Consider the following 24,324-nt stretch of genomic DNA (forward strand, 5'->3'; position numbering starts at 1 on the left):
TATATATATATATATATATATATATATATATATACACACACACACACCACATCTTCTTGATCCATTCATCTGTCAATGGACATCTTAGCTCTTTCCATAGTTTGGCTATTGTGAACATTGCTGCTGTAAACATCGGGGTACACGTACTTCTTCGGATTCCTACATTTGTATCTTTGGGGTAAATACCCAGTAGTGCAATTGCTTGGTCATATGGTAGCTCTGTTTTCAACTGTTTGAGGAACCTCCATACTGTTTTCCAGAGTGGTTGCACCAGCTTGCATTCCCACCAAAAGTGTAGGAGGGTTCCCCTTTGTCCGCATCCCCGCCAACATCTGTTGTTTCCTGACTTGTTAATTTTAGCCATTCTGACTGGTGTGAGGTGGTATCTCGTTGAGGTTTTCATTTGGATTTCCCTGATGCCGAGCGATGTTGAGCACTTTTTCATGTGTCTGTTGGCCATTTGGATGTTTTCGTTGGAAAAATGTCTGTTCATGTCTTCTGCCCATTTCTTGATTGGATTATTTGTTCTTTGGGTGTTGAGTTTGATAAGTTCTTTATAGATTTTGGATACTAGCCCTTTATCTGATATGTCATTTGCAAATATTTTCTCCCATTCTGTTGGTTGTCTTTGGGTTTTGTTGACTGTTTAGTTTGTTGTGCAAAAGCTTTTTATCTTAATGAAGGCCCAATAGTTCATTTTTGCCCTGGCTTCCCTTGCCTTTGCGATGTTTCTAGGAAGAAGTTGCTGCGGCTGAGGTCAAAGAGGTTGCTGCCTGTGTTCTTGTTTAGGATTTTGATGGACTCCTGTCTCACATTTAGGTCCTTCAACCATTTTGAGTCTATTTTGTGTGTAGTGTAGGAGAATGGTCCACTTTGATTCTCCTGCATGTGGCTGTCCAATTTTTCCAACACCATTTTTTGAAGAGACTGTCTTTTTTTCCATTGGACATTCTTTCCTGCTTTGTCAAAGATTAGTTGACCATAGAGTTAAGGGTCCATTTCTGGGCTCTCTGTTCTGTTCCATTCATCTATGTGTCTGTTTTTGTGCCAGTACCATCCTGTCTTGATGATGACAGCTTTGTAATAGAGCTTGAAGTCCGGAATTGTGATGCCACCAGCTTTGCTTTTCTTTTTCAACATTCCTCTGGCTATTCGGGGTCTCTTCTGGTTCCATACAAATTTTAGGATTATTTGTTCTATTTCTTTGAAAAAGGTGGATGGTATTTTGATGGGGATTGCATTGAATGTGTAGATTGCTCTAGGTAGCATTGACATTTTCACAATATTTGTTCTTTCAATCCATTAGCATGGAACGTTTTTCCATTTCTTTGTGTCTTCCTCAATTTATTTCATGAGTATTTTAGAGTAGTTTGAGTAGAGATTCTTTGCCTCTTTGGTTAGATTTATTCCTAGGTATCTTACGGTTTTGGGTGCAATTGTAAATGGGATCGACTCATGAATTTCTCTTTCTTCTGTCTTGTTGTTGGTGTATAGGAATGCCACTGATTTCTGTGCATTGATTTTATATCCTGCCACTTTACTGAATTCCTGTATGAGATCTAGCAGTTTTGGGATGGAGTCTGTTTTTGTTTTGTGTTTTGTTTTTAAAGATTTTATTTATTTATTTGACAGAGAGAAACACAGTGAGAGAGGGAACACAAGCAGGGGGAGTGGGAGAGGGAGAAGCAGGCTTCCCGCTGAGCAGGGAGCCTGATGCGGGGCTCGATCCCAGGACCCTGGGATCATGACCTGAGCCGAAGGCAGACGCTTAACGACTGAGCCACCCAGGTGCCCCTGGCGTGGTCTTTTGGGTTTTCCACATAAAGTATGATATCATCTGCAAAGAGTGAGTTTGACTTCTTCTTTGCCGATTTGGATGCCTTTTATTTCTTTTTGTTGTCTGATTGCTGTGGCTAGGACTTCTAATACTATGTTGAATAGCAGTGGTGATAGTGGACATCCCTGCCGCGTTCCTGACCTCAGGGGGAAAGCTCTCAGTTTTTCCCCATTGGGAATGATATTCGCTGTGGAGTACTGCATAGATAGCTTTTATGATATTGAGGTATGTACCCTCTATCCCTATACTCTGAAGAGTTTTGATCAAGAAAGGATGCTGTACTTTGTCAAATGCTTTTTCTGCATCTATTGAGAGGATCATATGATTCTTGTTCTTTCTTTTATTAATGTATCGTATCACATTGATTTACAGATGTTGAACCAACTTGCAGTCCAGGGATAAATCCCACTTGGTCGTGGTGAATAATCTTTTTAATGTACTGTTGGATCCTATTGGCTAGTAGTTTGGTGAGAATTTTTGCATCCATGTTCATCAAGGATATTGGTCTGTAATTCTCCTTTTTGATGGGGTCTTTGTCTGGTTTTGGGATCAAGGTAATGGTGGCGTCATAAAATGAGTTTGGAAGTTTTCCTTCCATTTCTATTTTTTGGAACAGTTTTGGGACAATGGGTATTAATTCTTTAAATGTTTGGTAGAATTGCCCTGGGAAGCCATCTGGCCCTGGGGAGATTTTTGATTCCTGCTTCAATTTCCTTAGTGGTTATAGGTCTGTTCAGGTTTTCTGTTTCTTCCTGGTTCAGTTTTGGTAGTTTGATACATCTCTAGGAATGCATCCATTTCTTCCAGATTATCTAATTTTGCTGGCATAGAGTTGCTCATAATATGTTATAATTGTTTGTATTTCTTTGGTGTTGGTTGTGATCTCTCCTCTTTCATTCATGATTTTGTTTATTTGGGTCATTTCTCTTTTCTTTTTGATAAGTCTGGCCAGGGGTTTATCAATCTTGCTAATTCTTTCAAAGAACCACCTCCTACTTTCGTTGATCTGTTCTACTGTTCTTTTGCTTTCTGTTTCATTGATTTCTGCTCTGATTATTATTTCTCTTCTCCTGCTGGGTTTAGACTTTATTTGCTATTTTTTCTCTAGCTCCTTTAGGTGTAGGGTTAGGTTGTGTATTTGAGACCTCTTGTTTCTTCAGAAAGGCTGGTATTGCTGTATACTTTCCTCTCAGGACTGCCTTTGCTGTATCCCAAAGATTTTGAACAGTTGTGTTTTCATTTTCATTGGTTTCCATGAATTTTTTAAATTCTTCTTTAATTTCCTGGTTGACCCATTCATTCTTTAGTAGGATGCTCTTTAGCCTCCATGTATTTGAGTTCTTTCCGACTTTCCTCTTGTGATGGAGTTCTAGTTTCAAAGTATTGTGGTCTGAAAATATGCAGGGAATGATCCCAGTCCTTTGGTACCGGTTGAGACCTGACTTGTGACCTAGGATGTGATCAATTCTGGAGAATGTTCCATGGGCACTAGAGAAGAATGTGTATTCCATTGCTTTGAAATGTTCTGAATATGTCTGTGAAGTCCTTTTGATCCACTGTGTCATTTAAAGTCTTTATTTCCTTGTTGATCTTTTGCTTAGATGATCTGTCCATTTCCCTGAGGGGGATGTTAAAGTCTCCCACTATTATTGTATTGTTGTCAATGTGTTTCTTTGCTTTTGTTATTAATTGGCTTATATAATTGGCTGTTCCCATGTTAGGGGCATAGATATTTACAATTGTTAGATCTTCCTGTTGGATAGACCCTTTAAGTAGGATATAGTGTCCTTCCTCATCTCTTATTGTAGTCTTTGTTTTAAAATCTAATTTGTCTGTTATAAGGATTGCCACCTCAGCTTTCTTTTGGTGTCCATTAGCATGGTAAATGGTTTTCCACCCCCTCACTTTCATTGTGGGGGTGTCTTTGAGTCTAAAATGAGTCTTTTGCAGACAGCATATCGATGGGTCTTGTTTTTTTATCCAATCTGATAGCCTGTGTCTTTTGATTGGGGCATTTAGCCCATTTACATTCAGTGTAACTTTTGAAAGATATGAATTTAGTGCCATTGTATTGCCTGTATGGTGACTGTTACTGTATATTGTCTGTGTTCCTTTCTGGTCTATGCTGCTTTTAGGCGCTCTCTTTGCTTAGAGGACCCCTTTCAATATTTCTTGGAGGGCTGGGTTCGTGTTTGCAAATTCCTTTAGTTTTTGTTTGTCCTGGAAGCTTTTTATCTCTCCTTCTATTTTCAGTGACAACCTAGCTGGATATAGTATTCTTGGCTGCATATTTTTCTCGTTTAGTGCTCTGAAGTTATCATGCCGCTCCTTTCTGGCCTGCCAGGTCTCTCTGGATAGGTCTGTTGCCAATCTAATGTTTCTACCATTATAGGTTACGTATCTCTTCTCCCGAGCTGCTTTCAGGATTTTCTCTTTGTCTCTGAGACTCGTAAGTTTTACTATTAGATGTCGGGGTGTTGACCTAAGTTTATTGATTTTGAGAGGGGTTCTCTGTGCCTCCTGGACTTTGATGCCTGTTTCCTTCCCCACATTAGGGAAGTTCTCTGTTACACTTTGCTCCAATATACCTTCTGCCCCTCTCTCTCTTCTTCTTCTGGAATCCCAATTATTCTAATGTTTCGTCTTATGGTATCGCTTATCTTTCGAATTCTGCCCTAGTGATCCAGTAGTTGTTTATCTCTTTTTCTCAGCTTCTGTATTTACCATCATTTGGTCTTCTATATCGCTGATTCTTTCTTCTGCCTCATTTATTCTAGCAGTTAGTGCCCCCATTTTTTATTGCACCTCATTAATAGCCTTTTTGATTTCGACTTGGTTAGATTTTAGTTCTTTTATTTCTCCAGAAAGGGTTTCTCTAATAACTTCCATGCTTTTTTCAAGCCCACCTAGTATCTTTAAAATAATGATTCCAAACTCTAAGTCCAACAATGTACTAATGTCTGTACTGAGTAGGTCCCTGGCAGATGGTACTACCTCTTGTTCTTTTTGCTGAGGTGATTTTTTCTGTCTTGTCATTTTGTCCAGAGGAGAATAGATGAATAAGAGAACAAAATGCTAACAGGGTAACAACGTCCCCAGAAAATATACTCTAAACAAATCAGAAAAGACCTGAACCTAGGGGAAAAGAAAGGGAAAGAAAGAGAAAAAAAAAAGAAAAAGCAAAAGATAAAAACAAACAACAGCAGAACAAAACAAAAAAAGAGAATATGATCAAATATGATCAGGCTGGTGCATAGATCAGTGCCACACACTAGATTTTGGGTGTATTTTCGTCTGTTAGAAGAAAGTGCCTCCCAAAATTTTAAAGAAGGAAAGACTTCTATATGTACAAAATAAGGGTTGATACAATGAGGGGATGGAATATGACTGTAAAGATGAAAATTATAAAAAAATTTTATAAAAGGAATGGGTAAGAAGTTGTTTGAAAAAAGAAAGAAGAGGATTTTAAAAAAAAAAAAGAAAAAAAAAGGGGAGAGAATGTGATCCGGCAGGAGACTAGAACAAAGCCACACTAGAGATTTAGAGTATATTTTGATCTGTTAGAAGAAACTGTATCTCAAAATTTTAAAGAGAGAACAACTTATATATATATATGCCAAAAATAAGGGCACTATGATGGGATAGAATATCACTCTAAAAATGAAAAATAAAAATGTTTTTTAAAAAAAAGGGATTGTTAGAATGTTGGTTGAAAAAGGGAATAAGAAAAATTAAAAAAAAAAGTTAAAAAAATTAACTTTGAAAGACTAAAGAATCATGGTAAAAAAGCCATGAATTCTATGTGCAGTATTCCCCTACCGCTGGAGTTTTGCTGTTCTCATTGATCGGTAAACTTAGTCTTGGCTGGCTGTTCTTGCTGATCTTCTGGGGGAGGGACCTGTTGCCATGGTTCCCAAATGTCTTTGCTGAGGCGGAATTGCCCCGTCCTTATCGGTCCGGGCTAAGTAATCTAATCGGGTTTGCTCTCGGGAGCTTTTGTTCCCTGCAACCTTTTGCTACAGCTTTGGAGGACGAGAGTGAAAATGGTGGCCTCCCAATCTCCGCCCCGGAGGAGCCGAGAACTTGGGGCCCAGCTCCACAGTGCACCCCCAGAGAAAAGCAGTCACTCACTCCTGTCTTCCCGGCCTCCTGCCGCACTCCACGCTCACCTGGCCTGTGACCGAGCGTTTCTATCTCTGGCACCCAACTCATGTGGAGTCTCCAAACCCAGTAGATCCCTGCGGTGCGCTCCCACACTGCTCCTCCCGGGGAAGGAAGGGGAGTCTCCCTGGATCTGCTGCTTGTTGGGTCCCTGCTGGAAGAGCAGTGGCCCAACTGTGCTGCAGATCACGGTTTATGGCAACCCCGAGCTGAGAGCTCGCTCCTCAGCTCCGTCTCTGCAGCTGGCTTTCCCACTCTGATACTCAGGAGCTCTGCCGCACTCAGGCACCCCCAGTCTTTCTGTGACCCCGAGGGTCCTGAGCCTACACTGTCCCAGCGAGGCTTCCACCCCCTGCTTAGCCACTGGAGCAACGTCTCTCAGTGGAGCCGACTTCTAAAAGTTTCGATTTTGTGCTCCGCTGCTCTATCACTTGCCAGAAGCGGCCGACGGAGGCCCCCTCCCTCACCATCTATCCTCCTGAATATCGCCTCGGATTCAGTTCTCTGCATGTCCTACCTTCCAGAAAGTGGTCGCTTTTCTGTTTAGAGAGTTGTTGCTATTCTTTTTTTCGATCTCCTGTTGAGTTTGTAGGTGTTCAGAATGGTTTGATCCCTATCCAGCTGAATTCCTGAGACCAGATGAAATCCAAGTCTCCTACTCCTCTGCCATCTTGCTCCGCCCCCTCTCTGCTATAATTTGCTCCAGTATACCTTCTGCCCCTCTCTTTTTTCTTCTGGGATCCCAATTATTCTAATATTGTTTCGTCTTATGGTATCACTTATCTCTTGAATTCTGCCCTCGTGATCCAGTAGTTGTTTATTTCTCTTTTTCTCAGCTTCTTTATTTTTCATCATTTGGTCTTCTATATCGCTGATTCTCTTCTGCCTCATTTATCCTAGCAGTTAGTGCCCCCATTTTTGATTGTACCTCATTAATAGCCTTTTTGATTTCGACTTGGTTAGATTTTAGTTCTTTTATTTCTCCAGAAAGGCTTTCTCTAATATCTTCCATCCTTTTTTCAAGCCCAGCTAGTATCTTTAAAATCGTCATTCTGAACTCTAGTTCCGACACCTTACTAATGTCCGTATTGATTAGGTCCCTGGCAGTCAGTACTGCCTCTTGTTCTTTTTTTTAAGGTGAGTTGTTCCATCTTGTCATTTTGTCCAGAGGAGAATAGATGAATGAGAGAACAAAATGCTAACAGGGTAGGGGTGCCTGGGTGGTTCAGTCGGTTAAGCAGCTGCCTTTGGCTCGGGTCATGATCTCAGGGTCCTGGGATTGAGTCCCACATCGGGCTCCTTGCTTGGCGGAGAGACTATTTCTCTCTCTCCCTCTGCCTGCCTGCTGCTCCCTGGCGTGTGCTCTCTCTCTATCTCCCTCTCTGTGTCAAATAAATAAAATCTTTAAAAAAAAAAAAAAAGTAACAGAGTAAATGACCCCAGAAAAATATACACTAAACATATCAGAAGAGACCTGAAACCAGGGGAAAAGAAAGGGAAAGAAAGAAAAAAGAATAAAAAAGAAAAAGATAAAGAAAAAGGAATATGATCAAATATGATCAGGCTGGTGCATAGATCAGTGCCACGCACTAGATTTGGGGCATATTTTGGTCTGTTAGAAGAAAGTGCCTCCCAAAATTTTAAAGAAAGAAAAACATATATGTACAAAAACAAGGGTAAATACGATGAAGGGATGGAATATGACTGTAAAGATGAAAATTATAAAAGATTTTATAAAAGGAATTGATAAGAAGTTGGTTTAAGAAAGAAAGAAGAGGAATAAAAAAAAAGAGAGAATGTGATCAGGCAGGAGACTAGAACAATGCCATACACCAGAGATTCGGGGTATATTTTGGTGTGTTAGAAGAAACTGTCCCAAAATTTTAAAGAGAGAACAACTTATATATGTTACAAAAATAAGGTTAACTACTATGAAGGGATAGAATGACTCTAAAATTGAATAATAAAAAAGATTTTTTAAAAAGGGATTGATAAGATGTTGGTTGAAAAAGGGAAAAAGAAAAATTCAAAAAAATAGAAAAAAGTTAAAAAAATTAACTTTGAAAGACTAAAGAATCAGGGGGGAAAAAGCCATGAATTCTATGTGCCTTATCCCCTAGTGCTGGAGTTCTCCCGTTCTCATTGATTGGTAAACTTGGTCTTGGCTGGCTGATCTTCTGGGGGAGGGGCCTCTTGCCGTGGTTCTCAAATGTCTTTGCCGGAGGCGGAATTGCCCTGCCCTTATCGGTCCGGGCTAAATAATCTGCTTGGGTTTGCTCTTGGGAGCTTTTGTTCCCTGCAAGTTTCCCGTACAGCTTTGGAGTATGACAGCCAGGCACTGATACTCTTAAGAATGTAATTATCATGGCACCTGGCTGACTCAGTCCATAGACCACGTAGACCACGTGACTGTGGATCTCAGGGTCGTGAGTTCAAGCCACACGTGGGGTGTAGAGCTTACTTTAGACAAACAAAAATGTCAGTAGTATCAACTTGATCCCCATTTTAATCCTGGTAACTTCCTCCTGCTATAAGGTTATTAAGTTTAAAAACCTTAACATTACTGACAGTGCTCTGTGTGATATGGCCACAACTTAACTGTTTCTGCTGTTTACCCATGTGTTGGCTACACTTTCAGGTGTCCTATAGAACATTTTACTCCTTCTCTAAATTCACTCTTCACAGTTTCTTCCCTGAGACAAATGTTTTTCTACCTCAGTCCTTTGTACCTGTGCCTAGAATGCTTTTTCACTTTAGTTTATATATTGTTTCATCAAGGAAGCCTTCTTAACCTCTGAGAGGCCCCTGTGAAATGGGAATTGTATTTATATATGTCTTCCCTGGCCCTAAACATTGTTTTCTTTCATTCAGTAGATGATTTATTGAGCACCAACTGTGTTTCCAGGCACTGGGTTAGAAGCTGAATATATAATAGTAAATGCAGTTGACCCTTGAACAACATGGGTTTGAACTGCACAGGTCCACTTATATGTGGATTTTTTTTTTCCTGATAAATTCAGTACAATACTGTAATTGTATTTTTCTTGTGATTTTTTTTCTTGTGATTTTTATATGATGTTTTCTTTTCTCTAGCTTTTTTTATTGTAAGAATACAACATATAATACATATCATATGCAAAATATGTTAATTGACTTCAGTCAATAGTAGACTATTAGTAGTTAAGTTTTGGGGGAGTCAGAAGTTAATGTGGATTTTTGAGTGCATGGGAGGTCAGCACCCCTAGCCTTCACACTGTTTCACGAGTTAACTGTGTAATAATTTAAAAACTGAGGCTGTGTCATGACTTGGGCTTTTGTAATCTATTTTTTCTAGTAATTCATTTTTACGGTATTTTTTTGAAGTATTGGTCTGTGATAGGCACAGAATTTTTTTAAGATTGACCACAGAGTTTGAGAAATAATGAAATACAGCACACTGAGAAATTAAGACAGGTAGGTTAAGAATGGAGGATGATCACATTGGCAGTAGTGGCATTAACTTCATGTAGATACGGTAATTAAAAGTTACCACAGGATGGGGCTCCTGGGTGGCTCAGTCGTTCAGCGTCTGCCTTCGGCTCAGGTCATGATCCCGGGATCAAGCCCCACATTGGGCTCCCTGCTCCGCAGAAAGCCTGCTTCTCCCTCTCCCACTCCCCCTGCTTGCGTTCCCTCTCTCACTGTCTGTCAAGTAAATAAAATCTTTTTTTTTTTTTAAAGATTTTATTTATTTAATTGACAGAGAGACACAGTGAGAGAGGGAACACAAGCAGGGGGAGTGGGAGAGGGAGAAGCAGGCTTCCCGCTGAGCAGGGAGCCCGATGCGGGACTCGATCCCAGGACCCTGGGACCGTGACCGGAGCTGAAGGCAGTTGCCTAACCAACTGAGCCACCCAGGCGCCCCAGTAAATAAATAAAATCTTAAAAAAAAAAAAAAAGTTACCGCAGGCTACTGACAGGGGAAATGAAGTGGTTAAACTGGGACTATTCAAAGTAGGGTAGCATAGGGGGAGGCAAAAGCTGGCTGACCAGGAACCTGCTGTTCAGCACTAGACCAGCAATGAGGAAGCTGTGGTCAGCATTTTAGATTTTTTTCATACTAAGTTTAGGGCTTTAGTATCTCAAACATTTTATTGTGGATGTTATTTCTTAATATTTGCTAACTAATTGCAATTTAATTTTTCTTTGCTTAGTGTCTTTTAAACAAGCCTTTGCTTGAGAAAGAGTGAAGGGATGCCTCGTATTGGTTAGATAAATGTAACATTGTTGGATCATGTGTATAGCTGATTTTAATTTGTTAGTTTATTTCTTTATTACTTCAGGTATTAAAAAGAACGTGACTACAAATTACCAGAGCCTTGCAGAGAGTGCAAATGCCAGTGCAAAGCTACAGAATTTTGGTGAAACCTCTCCAGATGCCATCAGTACAAATTCAGAGGGTGCTCAAGAAAATCAAGACCTGGTAATCATTTCAGAGAGATTTTGTGAAGAGAAATGCCAACCACAAGGCTGTTTTACCTTTATTTCATATTTAATATGGGCACCTTTTATGACATTAACATATATAAGTGAATTGCCATAGTGAACGATTCACTTTGCTCTTTCTACTCTTGAAATTGCTTCCTTCCTTCCTATTGAATTGTTTTTCTCTGAATTTCACTCTCTAAATCTGTTTTTCTCCCACTGAGGAGGAGAGCTTCTATCTTTTTCCGTCTTTTATTTTTTGACCTTTATCATAGTTCCACTTAAATATATTTTGAAAACAAGTTTGATGGTTGATGGTAGTCAGTCCTCATGAGGAACTTTCTACAAAAGAAGTATGTTACTGGTTTAAGCCCTTCCCACCCAGTGAAATATTCTTACAGATGACTTAGAAAATATGTTCAGCCTTCAGTGAAAATAATTTCACACAGAAATATCATATAATTAATCTTTGTGACCTAAAAAAATTCTCTCTTGACTGAATAGGAAGAAAGGAAGCTGAAGTTTGTCACTGTAATGTATAATCATGTTTTGTTGGTCAAAAGTATATTTTTGGTTATAGGTCACAATTGTGTTTTTAGAGGTTATAGTAGTTTCCTGTGTCATTTCTTAAATTTTGTTTTGAATTACTTGGTATGCTAATATTATTTATGCAATCATTATTAGATGTCAGTTGTGGTGTTTAAAATTACTGGTGTTAATGGGGAAGTTGACATCCGAGGGGAAGATATGGAAATCTGTCTTCAAGTGGACCAAGTGACACCAGATCAGTTAGGCAATATCAGTCTTCGGCATTACCTTTGTAATCGTCCAGTAGGTAAGACTTTAATATGATTTAAACTTGTTTTGTTTTTTATACATATAATTCCCTAGCGATTTTGTCTTTGGTATAAATAAATTCAAGGAAAATTACATTTGTTTATAATAATGTAAGAGATTTCTTTTAGATTACCTTTACCTTATTTTCATATAGTATTTTGTTGTTAGAAATATAATGTGTTGAAGATGTATTCTCTAATTTCTTTTTGTTTTGTTAAGTGCCATCTCTTTTGGTCTTCTCATTCTTTGATATAATAGGTTTAAGAAAACTGAGCTCTTTTCTATATGAAAAGAATGATAAAGTAATCCTGGAATGTCAAACAGTTCAGTGCTGGAATAAATGTCAATTTTTATATTCCATTATCTTGCTTATAAACAAACATTTCCTGAGTCCAGCATGAGACTTGGTGTTTGGAAAAATCGTGTATCATGTTCTTATGGTCCTTCGTTCTAAGATCCACACATTCACTTGGACGTAGAGGAATATGAACAATACATGCAGTGTATGAAGAGAAAACCACATAAAACCATCCCTTTTTCAAAGTTTCTATGGAGTTATCACTCATGGTTTTCAGTCATTTGAAGAAATTGACGTTTTAGAATAGTTCTACTAAGCATTTAAAATGACAATGTTCAATTTTTTAAGTCTTTACAAAGTCACTGAGCTGTAATATTTTTCTTTGCTATATATACAGAATGCTAAATCTGATACATAACATGTTGAAATACATAGTCCTGCATGATATCAAATAAGTATGCTATCACCTCACATCCTGGGAATTTCAGGTAAATGTGCCATTTGTCTTTAAACCAGCATCATAGAAAAAAATTGTCTCCTGGCTTTTTTCTATGTATAGACCTTGCAGTTTACAATATATCTGTTAAAAAATTTCAAGAAGTTTCTATTGGAAGTATAAATCCCAATGGCATGCAAAATAGAGGAAGCTATATATATAATTGGAAAGGTTTCATAGTGCACAAAAGAAATCTCAAAACCTAGACCCTGTTCTATTCCCAATCCAAACACTCTCCAAATTGTGCACTTTTAAGATTATTTCCAGTTGCTTAGTTGTTTTTACTTTTAATGGGTCACTTAGTACCATGTCCTGTTACTTTGTTTCATGCTGTTCCTTACTGAAGAAATCATTTTGAAATGCTTAGTATGGATGGGTTGTATAGTCAGTGCTAATGCCTTATTTTTCTCAGCTGTGTCAGTTGGTTGTTTAAAGATAAACAAAGAATAAGGAGGAAAAGAAAGGAGCAAGGGGAAATGGGATAAAAGGAAAGGGAGAAAAAAATAGTCTAGCTTGAACATTTCAAAGAATAAGCCTAGCGAACAAAGACGGATCTGTGGTTTATATCCGCTGTCGCTCTGACATGGCCAGTTAAAATTGCAAAGTTGTTTTTGCTTTTATTTGTTTTTGTTTTTCTATAATGTATGGATTTTGGAGTCCTTTAATAGGAAGACCTTTACATAATAGTTTCATGGCCTAAAAGGTAGAAGAAAGAAACGAGTTTTGCCTAATGAAGATTTTGTTTGATCTCTGCTCCAAATAAATACTCTTTTTGTTTGAAATTATTTCTGACTCTCAGCTCCTTAGAGTGAGTAGGTATCTCTCTCTCTCTCTCTTTCTCTCTCTCTGTATAGATATGTAGATAAATAGGTACAAGGCAAAACAAAGTCACATTTACCAAGTTGTTTCTAATTGCTCTTTTTTTTTTTTTAAGATTTATTTATTTGACAGAGAGAGACACAGCGAGAGAGGGAACACAAGCAGGGGGAGTGGGAGAGGGAGAAGCAGGCTTCCCACCAAGCAGGGAGCCCGATGCGGGGCTCGATCCCAGGACCCTGGGATCGTGACCTGAGCCGAAGGCAGACGCTTAACGACTGAGCCACCCAGGCGCCCCTCTAATTGCTCTTATTATCAAATAGACACATTAACTCTTCGTCTTGATATAGGAAAGAACACTAACCATTATCAATTTGTGGCTGTTTTACCTTTTATTTAAAAAAAATCTGAGTTCTTAATTGTTCAAAAAATTCTTTAGAATTTATTTGAACTCTTCTTTCCATATTATTTATTTATTTTAAATGTTAATCTGTAGTACTAACATTGATTAAACATCATTCTGTACCTGAAATAAAGTTATAAAAACAACTCTCCGTTATGAGTTGTGTATGGAGATCTCTCCTTGGTGCATAAATGCAAGTATGTTATTTTCTACATCCCCTGCCCTTCACAAATATGTTTACATTTGACTTCTGTAAGACTGAAGTATTCACATCCATGCTGAGGGAAAATAAACATCTCCCCATCATGAATTTAATTAGGGTCTTCTTAAGACAACTGAGACTGATTAATTCCATACTTCAATAACTGAAACAGTTTCACTTTTCCAGAACATTTAGTTTGTTTTTAACTCACTGGGTTCTATGAATAGTGAAACTAATCCTATTTTTCTCTTTGCTGCTAGGAAGTTCATTTTTGGTTCACCTGTGGCACAGAAAAGTAAATAATGTGTTCAGAGTTACTAATCTTACTACCTATCCATTTCTCTTCTATCCTTTTCCATTGCTTACTTATTTTTTATATAAGTATGCTATGACCGTGTTGCCTCCTATTCTTTTTGGAGCTAGGTATTGTAAAGTAAAATAGTTACCATGAGGGTCAGTTCACTTAAGTGGTTGCATTGGGAACTTCTGTTTTTTAAAATCGATATTGTATGGGTGCTTTATTGAAATTTTAAAATTTGTTTTTGAAATCAGTATTTATCTCTGTAAGCCACCTCAAATTCTTTTTTGGAACAAGGCCAAGGCGTGTGTGTGGGGATGTGTGTGTGTATGTATATATCCTTTGCTTATAATATCAGTTTTAAAACTGTCCTCTAATAGAGGCATTTTAATGAGGTCTTGTCTATTTACTTTTCTGATTATTTAAGGACCTAATTTTAATGAGGAAGGCACAAAACTTCAGGCTTTTGTTACTTCTTGAGAAATGGCTTAAGACTCACTTTAAATGCCATGATTTTTTCTTTATCACAGTTGTCCATTATATTGTATAGATAGGTATACACTCGGATTGTAAGTATCTTAGGTATGCATCATATCAGATTTATATCATGGTGTATGTTTGCATGGTACCAAAGAAATAGAAAATATAGACAAGTCAACATTATTGCAATGGAAAGTCATCTATAAAAATTGAAGTTAAGGTTGTTTATGGTATCTTATAAATGTACTGTAAGTGTCCCTTAAAAATAATATTAAAACTTCAAGATTTTATTTCTTCAACATTGTACAAAGTAACAATAATGTCTTAATGACAAATAATTGAGAGTGACACTTTTGAGTAGTGCTACAAGTTATAATTTTTATGTGTTCTTTTTCTGTAGGTTCAGATCATCAATCTATAATTCATTCCAAATCCACTCCTGAGATTACTCTGAGATTTGAGAGTGGGCCTGGTGCTGTAATACACTCTTTGCTTGCAGAAAAAAATGGATTTCTGCAATGCCATATAGAAAACTTTAGCACTGAGTTTTTTACATCTTCTCTTACTAATATTCAACATTTTTTGGAAGATGAAACTGTTGCGACAGTGATGCCAATGAAGATACAAGTTTCTAACACAAAAATTAACTTAAAAGTATGTTAATAAGTATTTTTCTATTTTCATGTTGTAAATGTTCACTTTGCTTACCTGGACTTTGATTCATGTCTAAGAATATGTCATCTCTAATATATACTCTATTACCATTTATTGAAATGAATTTGTGGTCTTTGTGGGGGAATGATGAAGAGCTCCTTCTTAGAAATTAGAAAACAAAAATAGAATGGACATGTTTTCATTGTATCAACTGAAGCATATAAAGATAAATTTCTAATTCATTTAAAAATATTGACTGAAGTAACGTTTGTTAAGGAAATGATTAATTTTATCATTTACTTTAATAACAATATGCTGTTGTTGTTTCTCCTTTCTGTAGGATGACAGTCCTCGTAGTAGTACAGTATCCCTTGAACCAGCTCCTATAACTGTTCATATTGACCATCTTGTGGTGGAGAGAAATGATGATGGCTCTTTTCATATCAGAGGTATATATGAAAAACATTGTAATTGAATACCTGCTGAAATTTAAAATTAAATTATTTATATGTTGATTGTTTACTCATACTTCCTGTTTATAAATATATACATTTGTGGTAGTAAATGATTGAGGGACACTTATAGTACTTTGCAATAAAATATCATCTGTGTATGGATCTCTTACTTCAGAAATAACTCATCCACAGTTGATTTAATACCTGTTCTACAAATGTGTTTTGAATGAAAGTGACAGAGGCTTTTCTGGTCTTACATGGCTCTTGAGCTCACTTGGGTCTCTTGATCTCTTTCTTAACTTTATTTACCCCTATTCATTTATATATAGTCAACAAACTTGGTATACTCCCTGTAATGGAATTCTTCATGCACTTTTCCATCTCTGTGTTCTTATTTGCCTTGTTATTTCTCATTAGAATTGTATGTTTCCTTTCAAGATTATCTCAAGCTTCTTCTTTTCAATCAACTGTTCTTATAACCTGATGTGACTTCTTATGATTCTTGGGTACTTATTCTCCATATATTAGTTACTTACAGTGTATTGCTGTGTATTTAGTTCTGCTTTAGTATCTTGATTTAAGAATTAGTATCTCCATTCTAACAAGATTTTTAAGGTCTCTAAGGGCTATATCTTACAAGGTGGGGTGGAGTAGAGGAAAGAGCTTGAGTTGTTAGACTTAGTCTAGTCTCACTTTGTTAGTAGCTACTTGAGAGTGAAATATCAGGGACTGATCTATGCATCTGTTTCATCTATCAGAACCTCATGAAATGACATGTTAAAAGAATAAAGGCCTAACAGTACTGCAAAAGAAAAATAAGTACCATCAGTGGGTCAGAAATCCTTAAAAGAGCACAGAGAGCAATCCAGAAAGGCAAAACCAGAAAAGTCTGTAGCCATAAACCCATCTAAGAGAGAACTATTGCTAAGGTATGAGCAGTTTGTGGGGAAGTCCTAATCAATGAGTCTACCCTTCTGGAGTTCGGGATCAATAGGGCAAACAAAGAAGTCAGACCAACAAAGATAAAAATGTCAGCTTCTTTTCTGATAAAAGCTCACATGGAGCAAATAGCTTACTCTAAGAAGATAGGTTTGCTGTATGTCTCTTTCCTCCAAATACTTTAGGTCCCAAAACTGCAGGTCTGACTTGTAGAGAAAGCAGAATAGGATGCATCCTTTTTGCAGGCAAGGCTTATACCAAAGTGAGGAGAGACTGAATCACACACACACACAGTTACTTTTTCTAAGCTCATCAATCAGGTAAGTCATACCTTCTCTCCTGTGAGTAAGTGAGAAGGGGGGCCAAGAGAGTACAGGAGAATTTTCTCCTCAAAAACAGGAGAAATCTTCCCAACAGGATGCTGAAATTAGAATAGATCCCTGAGGCAATAGGGTGAACAATGTAGGCACTTCTTTTGGGGACCCTTTCCTATGCTTCTACCAAATAGCAGACTTTAGGGAGGTTTGCATATAGACTACAACATGGAGGGTAGATTTTACAGCTGCCAGGTCCCAGGAAGGGAATGATTGTGTTATACCTAATTGACAAACTTGGTATCTCTCACCCCAGCAGCACAACCTCTCCCTCCCCAACCCCATCACTGGCTGTCAACTATGGCACATTGAAACAGCATCCATAGTCAAGAAAATGGGTTAAGCATACATCTAAGAATTGTCAAACATTTGATTGATTGTAATCAGGCAGTAGTCATGATTGTAAGCAAGAAGTATACTCTCTAGCTAATTGAGTAGAAAAGGAGTTTTATAAAGATTATTGGAATGGAATAGAATTAAGAGACCAGAAATAAACTCTTACATTTATGATTAACTGATTTTTGACATTGGTACCAAGACAATTCAATGTGGGAAATAATAGCCTTTCCCACAAATGGTGCTGAAACTGCATGGTATCCACATGAATGAAGCTAGACCTCTTCTGTCTATCATCCACAAAAATGTACTCTTTGTGGATCAGAAATCTTAAAAGAGGGAAAACTATATAAAATTCTTAAAAAAAACCCATAAGAATAAATCTTAATGACCCTGGGTTAGGAAGCCTTCTCAGATACCACACCAAAAGCATAAATGACAAAAGAAAAATGTAGATGAGTTCCGCATCCGGCTCCTGGCTTGGCGGGGAACCTGCTTCTCCCTCTGACCCTCTCCCCTCTCATGCTGTTTCTCTCTCTCGCTCTCTAATAAATATATAATTAAATCTTTAAAAAAAAGAAAGAAAGAAAAGTGTAGATGAATATACTGTCAGGAGCATGAAAAGACAGTCCACAGGATGGAAGAAATATTATAAGTCATATATCTGGTAAGGGCCTGGTATCCGGACTGTATAAAGAACTCTTCTAATGCAAAACTGGAAAAGATAAGGAGACGGCTTTGGGCACTCCACATGCTGGGTCTCCTCCTCTTCCTGTGCTGGGTAGCTATGGCAGCTGTGAAGACTCTGAACCCCGTGGCCGAGGTGGCCTGAGCCCAGGTGGCCCTGGTGGTCAACATCAGCGTGGCCCAGGGGCTGCAGGACGTGCTGAAGACCAACTTGGGGCCTAACAGCACCATGAAGATGCTTATTGCTGGTGCTGGAGACATTAAGCTTACTAAGGATGGCAGTGTGCTGCTTCATGAAATGCAAATTCAACACCCAACAGCCTCCTCAGTAGCCAAAGTAGTAACATCCCAGGATGACATAATTGGTGATGGTACCATTTCCATGTCCTAATCATTGGAGAGCATTTCTGAAAGTCTTCATCCCAGAATAACAGCAGAAGAATATGAAGCTATAAAGGAAAAGGTACTTCAGTTTTTGGAAAAGTCAAAGTAAGCAAAGAAACGGACAGGGAAACACTTAAGAGATGTGGCCAGAACATCTCTACATACTAAAGTGCATGCTGAACTTGTCTTAACAGGCTGTGGTAGACTCTATTTTGGTCTTTAAAAAACAAGATGAACCTATTGGGACCTCTTCATGTTTGAGACCATGGAGGTGAAACATAAATCTGAAACTAATACAAGCTTAATCAAAGGTCTTGTTTTGGACCATGGGGGCGTGGCATCCTGATATGAAAAAAAGGTAGAAAATGCATACATCCTCATATGCAAAATGTCATTAGAATATGAAAAAATGAAAGTGAATTCTGGCTTTTTTTTTTTTTTACAAGCGTGCAGAAGAGAGAAACTTGTAAAAGCTGAAAGAAAATTCATTGAAGATAGAGTTAAAAAAAATAACAGAACTGAAAAGGGAAGTCTGCATGATTCAGATAAAGGATTTGTTGTTATTAATCAAAAGGGAATTGACCCCTTTTCCTTAGAAGCTATTGCAAAAGAAAGCATAGTAGCTCTGTGTAGAGCTAAAAGGAGAAATATGGAAAGGCTGAGTCTTGCTTGCAGTGAAGTAGCTCTAAATTCTTTTAATGACCTAAATCCTGTTTGTTTGGGACATGCAGGACTTGTCTATGAGTATACATTGGAGAAGAGACATGTAACAATCCTTGCTCTGTCACATTGTTGGTCAAAGGGCCAAATAAGCACACATTCAAACCAAAGATGCAGTAAGAGATGGTTTGAGGGCTGTTAAAAATGCTACTGATGCTGGCTCTGTTGTTCCAGGTACTGGTGCAGTGAAGTAGCAATGGCAGAAGCTTGATTAAATATAAACTCAGTATAAAGGGCAAGGCCCAACTTGGGAGTTCAAGCATTTGCTGATGCACTGCTCATTATTCCCAAGGTTCTTGCTCAGAATTCTGGTTTTGACCTTCAGGAAATACTAGTTAAAGTTCAGGCAGAACTTTCAGAATCAAGTCAGCGTGTGGGTGTGGACTTGAACACAGGTGAGCCAGTGGTAGCAGCTGAAGTAGGCATATGGGATAACTATTATGTAAAGAGACAGCTTCTTCACTCCTGCACTGTGACTGCCATAAACAGTATCCTGACTGATGAGATCATGTGAACTGGAATGTTTTCTCTAAAATGTTGAATTGAAGCTTCCCTTGTGTCATCTGAATCATGAAGACCCTACAGAGTGATCCTAAGAATATACCTGTGGAATTTTGTCCAAGTTTCAAGTGATTTTCTTTCTGTCTTCCTTCCTTCTTTCCTTCCTTCCTCTTATTTAATTATTGGAGAGAGAGCACAAGTAAGGTGAGGGGCAGAGGGAGAAGCAGACTCCCCACTGAGCAGGGAGCCCAACACGAGGCTTGATCCTGGGACTCCGGGATCATGACCTGAGCCAAAGGCAGACGCTTAACCGACTGAGCCACCCAGGCACCTCTCAAGTGATTTTCAAAAGCATTTTCTTTTTCCATACAAAAAAAAGAGAGAATGCTGACACTCAAATTCTGAAATTTTGAAATTATAATTAGTATGTTTTATATTGCGCTGCAGCGTACACACATTAAGCAGGCCCTTTTTACCTAATAAACAGGATGTTTTGCTTTAGCTTCAGTGATAAAGTACCATGTTAGATAAGTATATGTTACCTACGCTGTTATTAAATGTTCCTTGAAAAACAAACGAACAAATGAACAGAAACTGAAAAAGATAAGTAACCTAATTTTAAAATAGGCAAAGATTTGAACAGATATTTCTCTGAATATATAAAAACGGCCGGCCAAAAGCACATGAAAAGATGCTTGACATCATTAGCCATTATAGAAATGTAAATCAAAACCACAATGAGATAACACTTCAAACCCACTAAGATGACTAATCAAAAAGACAGATGATAACAAGTGGTGGGAGGATGTGCAGAAATTGGAACACTCCTACATTGCTGGGCTTGTAAAATGGTGTGGGTGCTTGGGAAATAATTTGGCAGTAACTCAGAAAGTTTTAAACCGTTACTTATGACCCAGCAATTCCACTCGAGAAGTAAAAACAAGTCCATTCAAAAACTTGTACACGAATGTTGATGTTGACAAGGACAGTATTCATAATAGCCTAGAAGTGGAAATAACCCAAATATTATGCTATGAATGGACAAGGAAAATGTGATATATCCATACAATGGATTATTCAGCAATAAAAAAAAATGAAGTACTAATACATTTTACAATATGGAAGCTTTGAAAACATTTTGCTAAATGAAGGAAGCCAGTCAGGAAAGATAACATATTACATGATTTCATTTACATGAAATGCCCAGAAGCGGCAAATCTGTAAAGACAGAAAGTAGTGGTTGCTTAGGGCTGGTGGGTGGGATGAAAGGAATGGGGAGAGACTGCTAATGGGTACAGTGGATTTTGAGGGTGATGCAAATGTTCTGAGTGCCAGGGTGGCTCAGTTGGTTAAGCATCTACCTTCGGCTCAGGTCAGGATCCCAGAGCCTGGGATCAATCCGCCTTGTCGGGATCCCTGCTCAGCGGGGAGTCTACTTCTCCTTCTGCCCCTCCCCCTGCTTGTTCACTCTCTTTTCTCTCTCTCAAATAAATAAATAAATCTTAAAAAAAAAAGTTCTAAAAGTGATCATGGTGATGGTGGTACCACTGGTGAGCATACTAAAAACCTACGGGTCATGCACTCTAAATGGATAAATGAGACATGTGAATTATTTTTTTATGTGAGTTATTTTTTAAGAAAGCTCTTAAATATATTTTAGAATCATGAGAGATCTGGGGAACCAAGCTCACGGTTTACCTTCCAGATCCATGCCCCCAAACCACAGTAGAGTGTTATCTGGTGTGATGGGAAACACTGCTGCCTGACACTGGACACTTGATTTTACATTTTGCACTGTTGTCACTGTTGTTGCATAAATCCAGCTTTACTGCATCTGCTGCAGCCATCAGTGTTTGAGCTTTTTTACTTAGGAACTTGACCTTGCTTCCACTGTCACTGTTGCTGTCCCCAGAAAGAGAAAGTTCTCTTCCTTTCCTTCTTTAGTATCTGAGGGAAATCTAGGGTGAGTACAATTTGATTGGCAATAGCTGGGTCACATGCATGGAAAGGAATCTGGAAATTTTGGTAGATTTTCCAACATTTATTGAAGGAAGGAGATTTTACTCTCAAACTCAAAAAGTATGAAATTCTTCAAATACGGAAAGGGATTCTGATGTTGGATGGGTGAAATAAATGACAAAATGCCTACTTCAAAAATCAGTAAGAGACAAAAAACATATGAGTAATACAGTTGATGCTAAAGAAAAGTGGAGACTTTTACAGATACATGATAGGATTTTGAGTTCATAAAATAAGAACAAGCCTTATATGGAAAATAACCAGTTAAAAACCTTTGAGAATTAAGTCTTGTCTTTAAATAAAAAATAATAGCTTAGGGGCGCCTGGGTGGCTCAGTTGGTTAAGTGACTGCCTTCGGCTCAGGTCATGATCCTGGAGTCCTGGGATCGAGTCCCACATCTGGCTCCCTGCTCAGCGAGGAGCCTGTTTCTCCCTCTAACCCTCCCCCCCTCATGTACACTCTCTCTCTCTCATTCTCACTTTCTCAAATAAATAAATAAATCTTTAAAAAAAAAACCAATAGCTTACCTAAAACCCACCAGCTGTATCTTTAAGAGATAACCAGAGTTGGACCTTTTCCCACCATCTGTAACACTAGCACTTTCAAATCTGCTTAAATTATTATAATTAATTCCTACATTGTGTGTCTTCTGCCTTTGTTTCCCTACACTATTGTCGACCCAGCAACCAGAGTGCCATTTTTAAAATGTAATTTATATCAAATAACTTCTCAGCTAACGACCCTCCACTGGCTTCCCTTCTCAAGCCAATTAAAATTACCGAGGTCCTTCCAGGGGCTTAAAAAGTCCGGCATGATCTTGTTCTTTGCTTTTTTCTGTCCTTACTTCCTGCTCTTCTCCCTCTTTGCACCATTCACTCCTGTCACTCTTGGCCTCCTGTCAGAGACGTACTCCTATCTCAGGGTGTTTTTACTTCCTACTACTTTTGCCTGGAATTCTCTTCTCTCATATCCCCATGCCTCACTTCATTACTTTTTGCGAGTCTCTGGTCAAAATCTCCCCTTATAGAGATTTGCATGCATCCATCCTTCTCCCATCCTCAACAGCTCCTTTTCTCCCTAACCCAGCTTTATTGTTCTCAGTAAATGCTTAGAATCTTTTGCTCTACTATATTCTTTCTTATTTATTGAGTAGAATGTAAGTTACATGAAAGCAGGAATTCATTTGGTACATTGCTATCCCTATCTGCTAAAATACTCTCTTACCTAGTAGATCCTCAGAAAAATATACTTGTTCAGTGACTGGGTGAATAAAGACAGCTTAAAAACAGTGGACATAGCTAAAGGTTGAATAGGTTGTCTAGAACAACAATGTCCAGTATAACTTCATGCTCATGGAAATGTTCTGTAATCTGTAATGAAGTGGCTGTTGAGCACTTGAAATGTGGCCAGGACCACTAAGGAACTAGATTTGAATTTTATTTAATTAATTTGAATCTTAATAGCCACATGTTGATAAATGGCTGCTGTTTGGATAGCACAGATACAGAAGACTGAACAAAGTATATTCTAAAAAGGGGGGGGAAGTAAAAACAAGTTTAAAAAGTATAGTAAAAACATTGAGGTAACCATTAAGAATGACAAACAATAGGGAAAGAGTAAAAGGAAAAATAGGCAAAGGAGCTCCAAGGTCTGTAGTTCTAGCAAAACACAGTTCAGTTTGCAGGGGATATCTTAGGCCATGGGAACAGGGAAAGAAGTCTAGGGGAAAGGAGTCTATAAAGATGCTGAGGTACATGGATTGGAGTAGGAGAAACACATATCTTTTTTTTTTTAAGATTTATTTATTTGTCAGAGAGAGAGAGTACAAGCACAGAGGGAACAGCAGGCAGAGGGAGAAGCAGGCTCCCCGCCGAGCAAGGAGCCCGATGAGGGGCTTGATCCCAGGACCCTGGGATCATGACCTGAGCCGAAGGCAGATGCTTAACCATCTGAGCCACCCAGGAGCCCTTAAATTCCCTTGTTAAAAGACAGAGGCACTAAGATAGTGTTAGGGGAAAAAATTACAGGTACGTGCAGCAAGAAGATAGTCCTTCTAAATAAAATGACAAAAACACTGGAAATAGGTGATGGGAGAAAATATGTACCAAGGCTAAGAAAAAGGAAATGAGTATTAGATAACATTAAATTTAAAACTAAAAGTAAAAAATGGGACAGAGAGGTGTTTTTTAGAGTTTACTTTTTAGAGAATTTTTAGGTTTATAGCAAAACTGAGCAGAAGGTATAGAGATTTCCCATATACCTGCTGCCCCCACAGATACATAGCCTCCCACCTGAGTTACTTGTATTACAATTGATGAACCTACATTGACACATCATTATCACTCAAAGTCCATAGTTTACATTAGCGTTATTCTTGGTGTTACACAATCTCTGTAAGTTTGGACAAACATATAATGATATATATCCACCATTATAGTAACATACAGAGTAGTTTCACTGCCCGAAAAATCCTCTGTACTCTGTTTATCCTCCCTCCCCACCCCAACCCCAATGTTATTACTGTCTCTGTAGTTTTTACCTTTTCCAGAATGTCATATAGTTGGAATCATATGGTATGTAGCCTTCCTAGATTGGCATTTTCCATTTACTAATATACATTAAAGATTCCTCCATTTTGTTTTTTCAAGGCTTCATAGCTGATTCCTTTTTAGAGCTGAGTAATATTCCATTGTATGTACCACAGTTTATTCATTCATTCACCTGTGGAGGAACATTGTGGTTTCTTCCAGTTTGGGGTAGTTGTAAATAAAACTACTGTACACATCCATGTGCAGGTTTTTGTGTGGACATAAGTTTTCAAATCCTTTGTGTAAATACCAAGGAATGTGATTGCTGGGTCTTATGGTAAGATTATGTTTAGTTTTATAAGAAAGTGGCTGTAACATTTCATATTCTCACCAGCAGTGAATGAGAGTTCTTGTTGCTCCACATCCTCTCTAGC

The 24,324-nt window shown here is 38.2% G+C and overlaps 1 protein-coding gene and 1 pseudogene across 2 annotated transcripts in view; both read left to right on the top strand.

Annotated features, from left to right (window-relative positions):
* The window catches only part of BLTP3B (bridge-like lipid transfer protein family member 3B), a 120,943-nt gene that overhangs the window by 82,119 nt on the left and 14,500 nt on the right, over nucleotides 1–24,324 (top strand). For both annotated transcript variants that reach the window (XM_025882433.2, XM_025882432.2), the window contains 4 exons: nucleotides 10,321–10,460; nucleotides 11,147–11,297; nucleotides 14,693–14,946; nucleotides 15,287–15,395. In XM_025882433.2, coding sequence (XP_025738218.1) covers nucleotides 10,321–10,460; nucleotides 11,147–11,297; nucleotides 14,693–14,946; nucleotides 15,287–15,395 — 654 coding nt within the window. The remainder of the gene's footprint in view (nucleotides 1–10,320; nucleotides 10,461–11,146; nucleotides 11,298–14,692; nucleotides 14,947–15,286; nucleotides 15,396–24,324) is intronic.
* LOC112831907 (T-complex protein 1 subunit zeta pseudogene) lies at nucleotides 17,838–19,382 on the top strand (annotated as a pseudogene).

This window comes from Callorhinus ursinus, unplaced genomic scaffold, assembly GCF_003265705.2.
Source record: "Callorhinus ursinus isolate GAN/ISIS: 27379988/994484 unplaced genomic scaffold, GSC_fseal_2.0 scaffold14, whole genome shotgun sequence".
Classification (NCBI taxonomy): domain Eukaryota; kingdom Metazoa; phylum Chordata; class Mammalia; order Carnivora; family Otariidae; genus Callorhinus; species Callorhinus ursinus.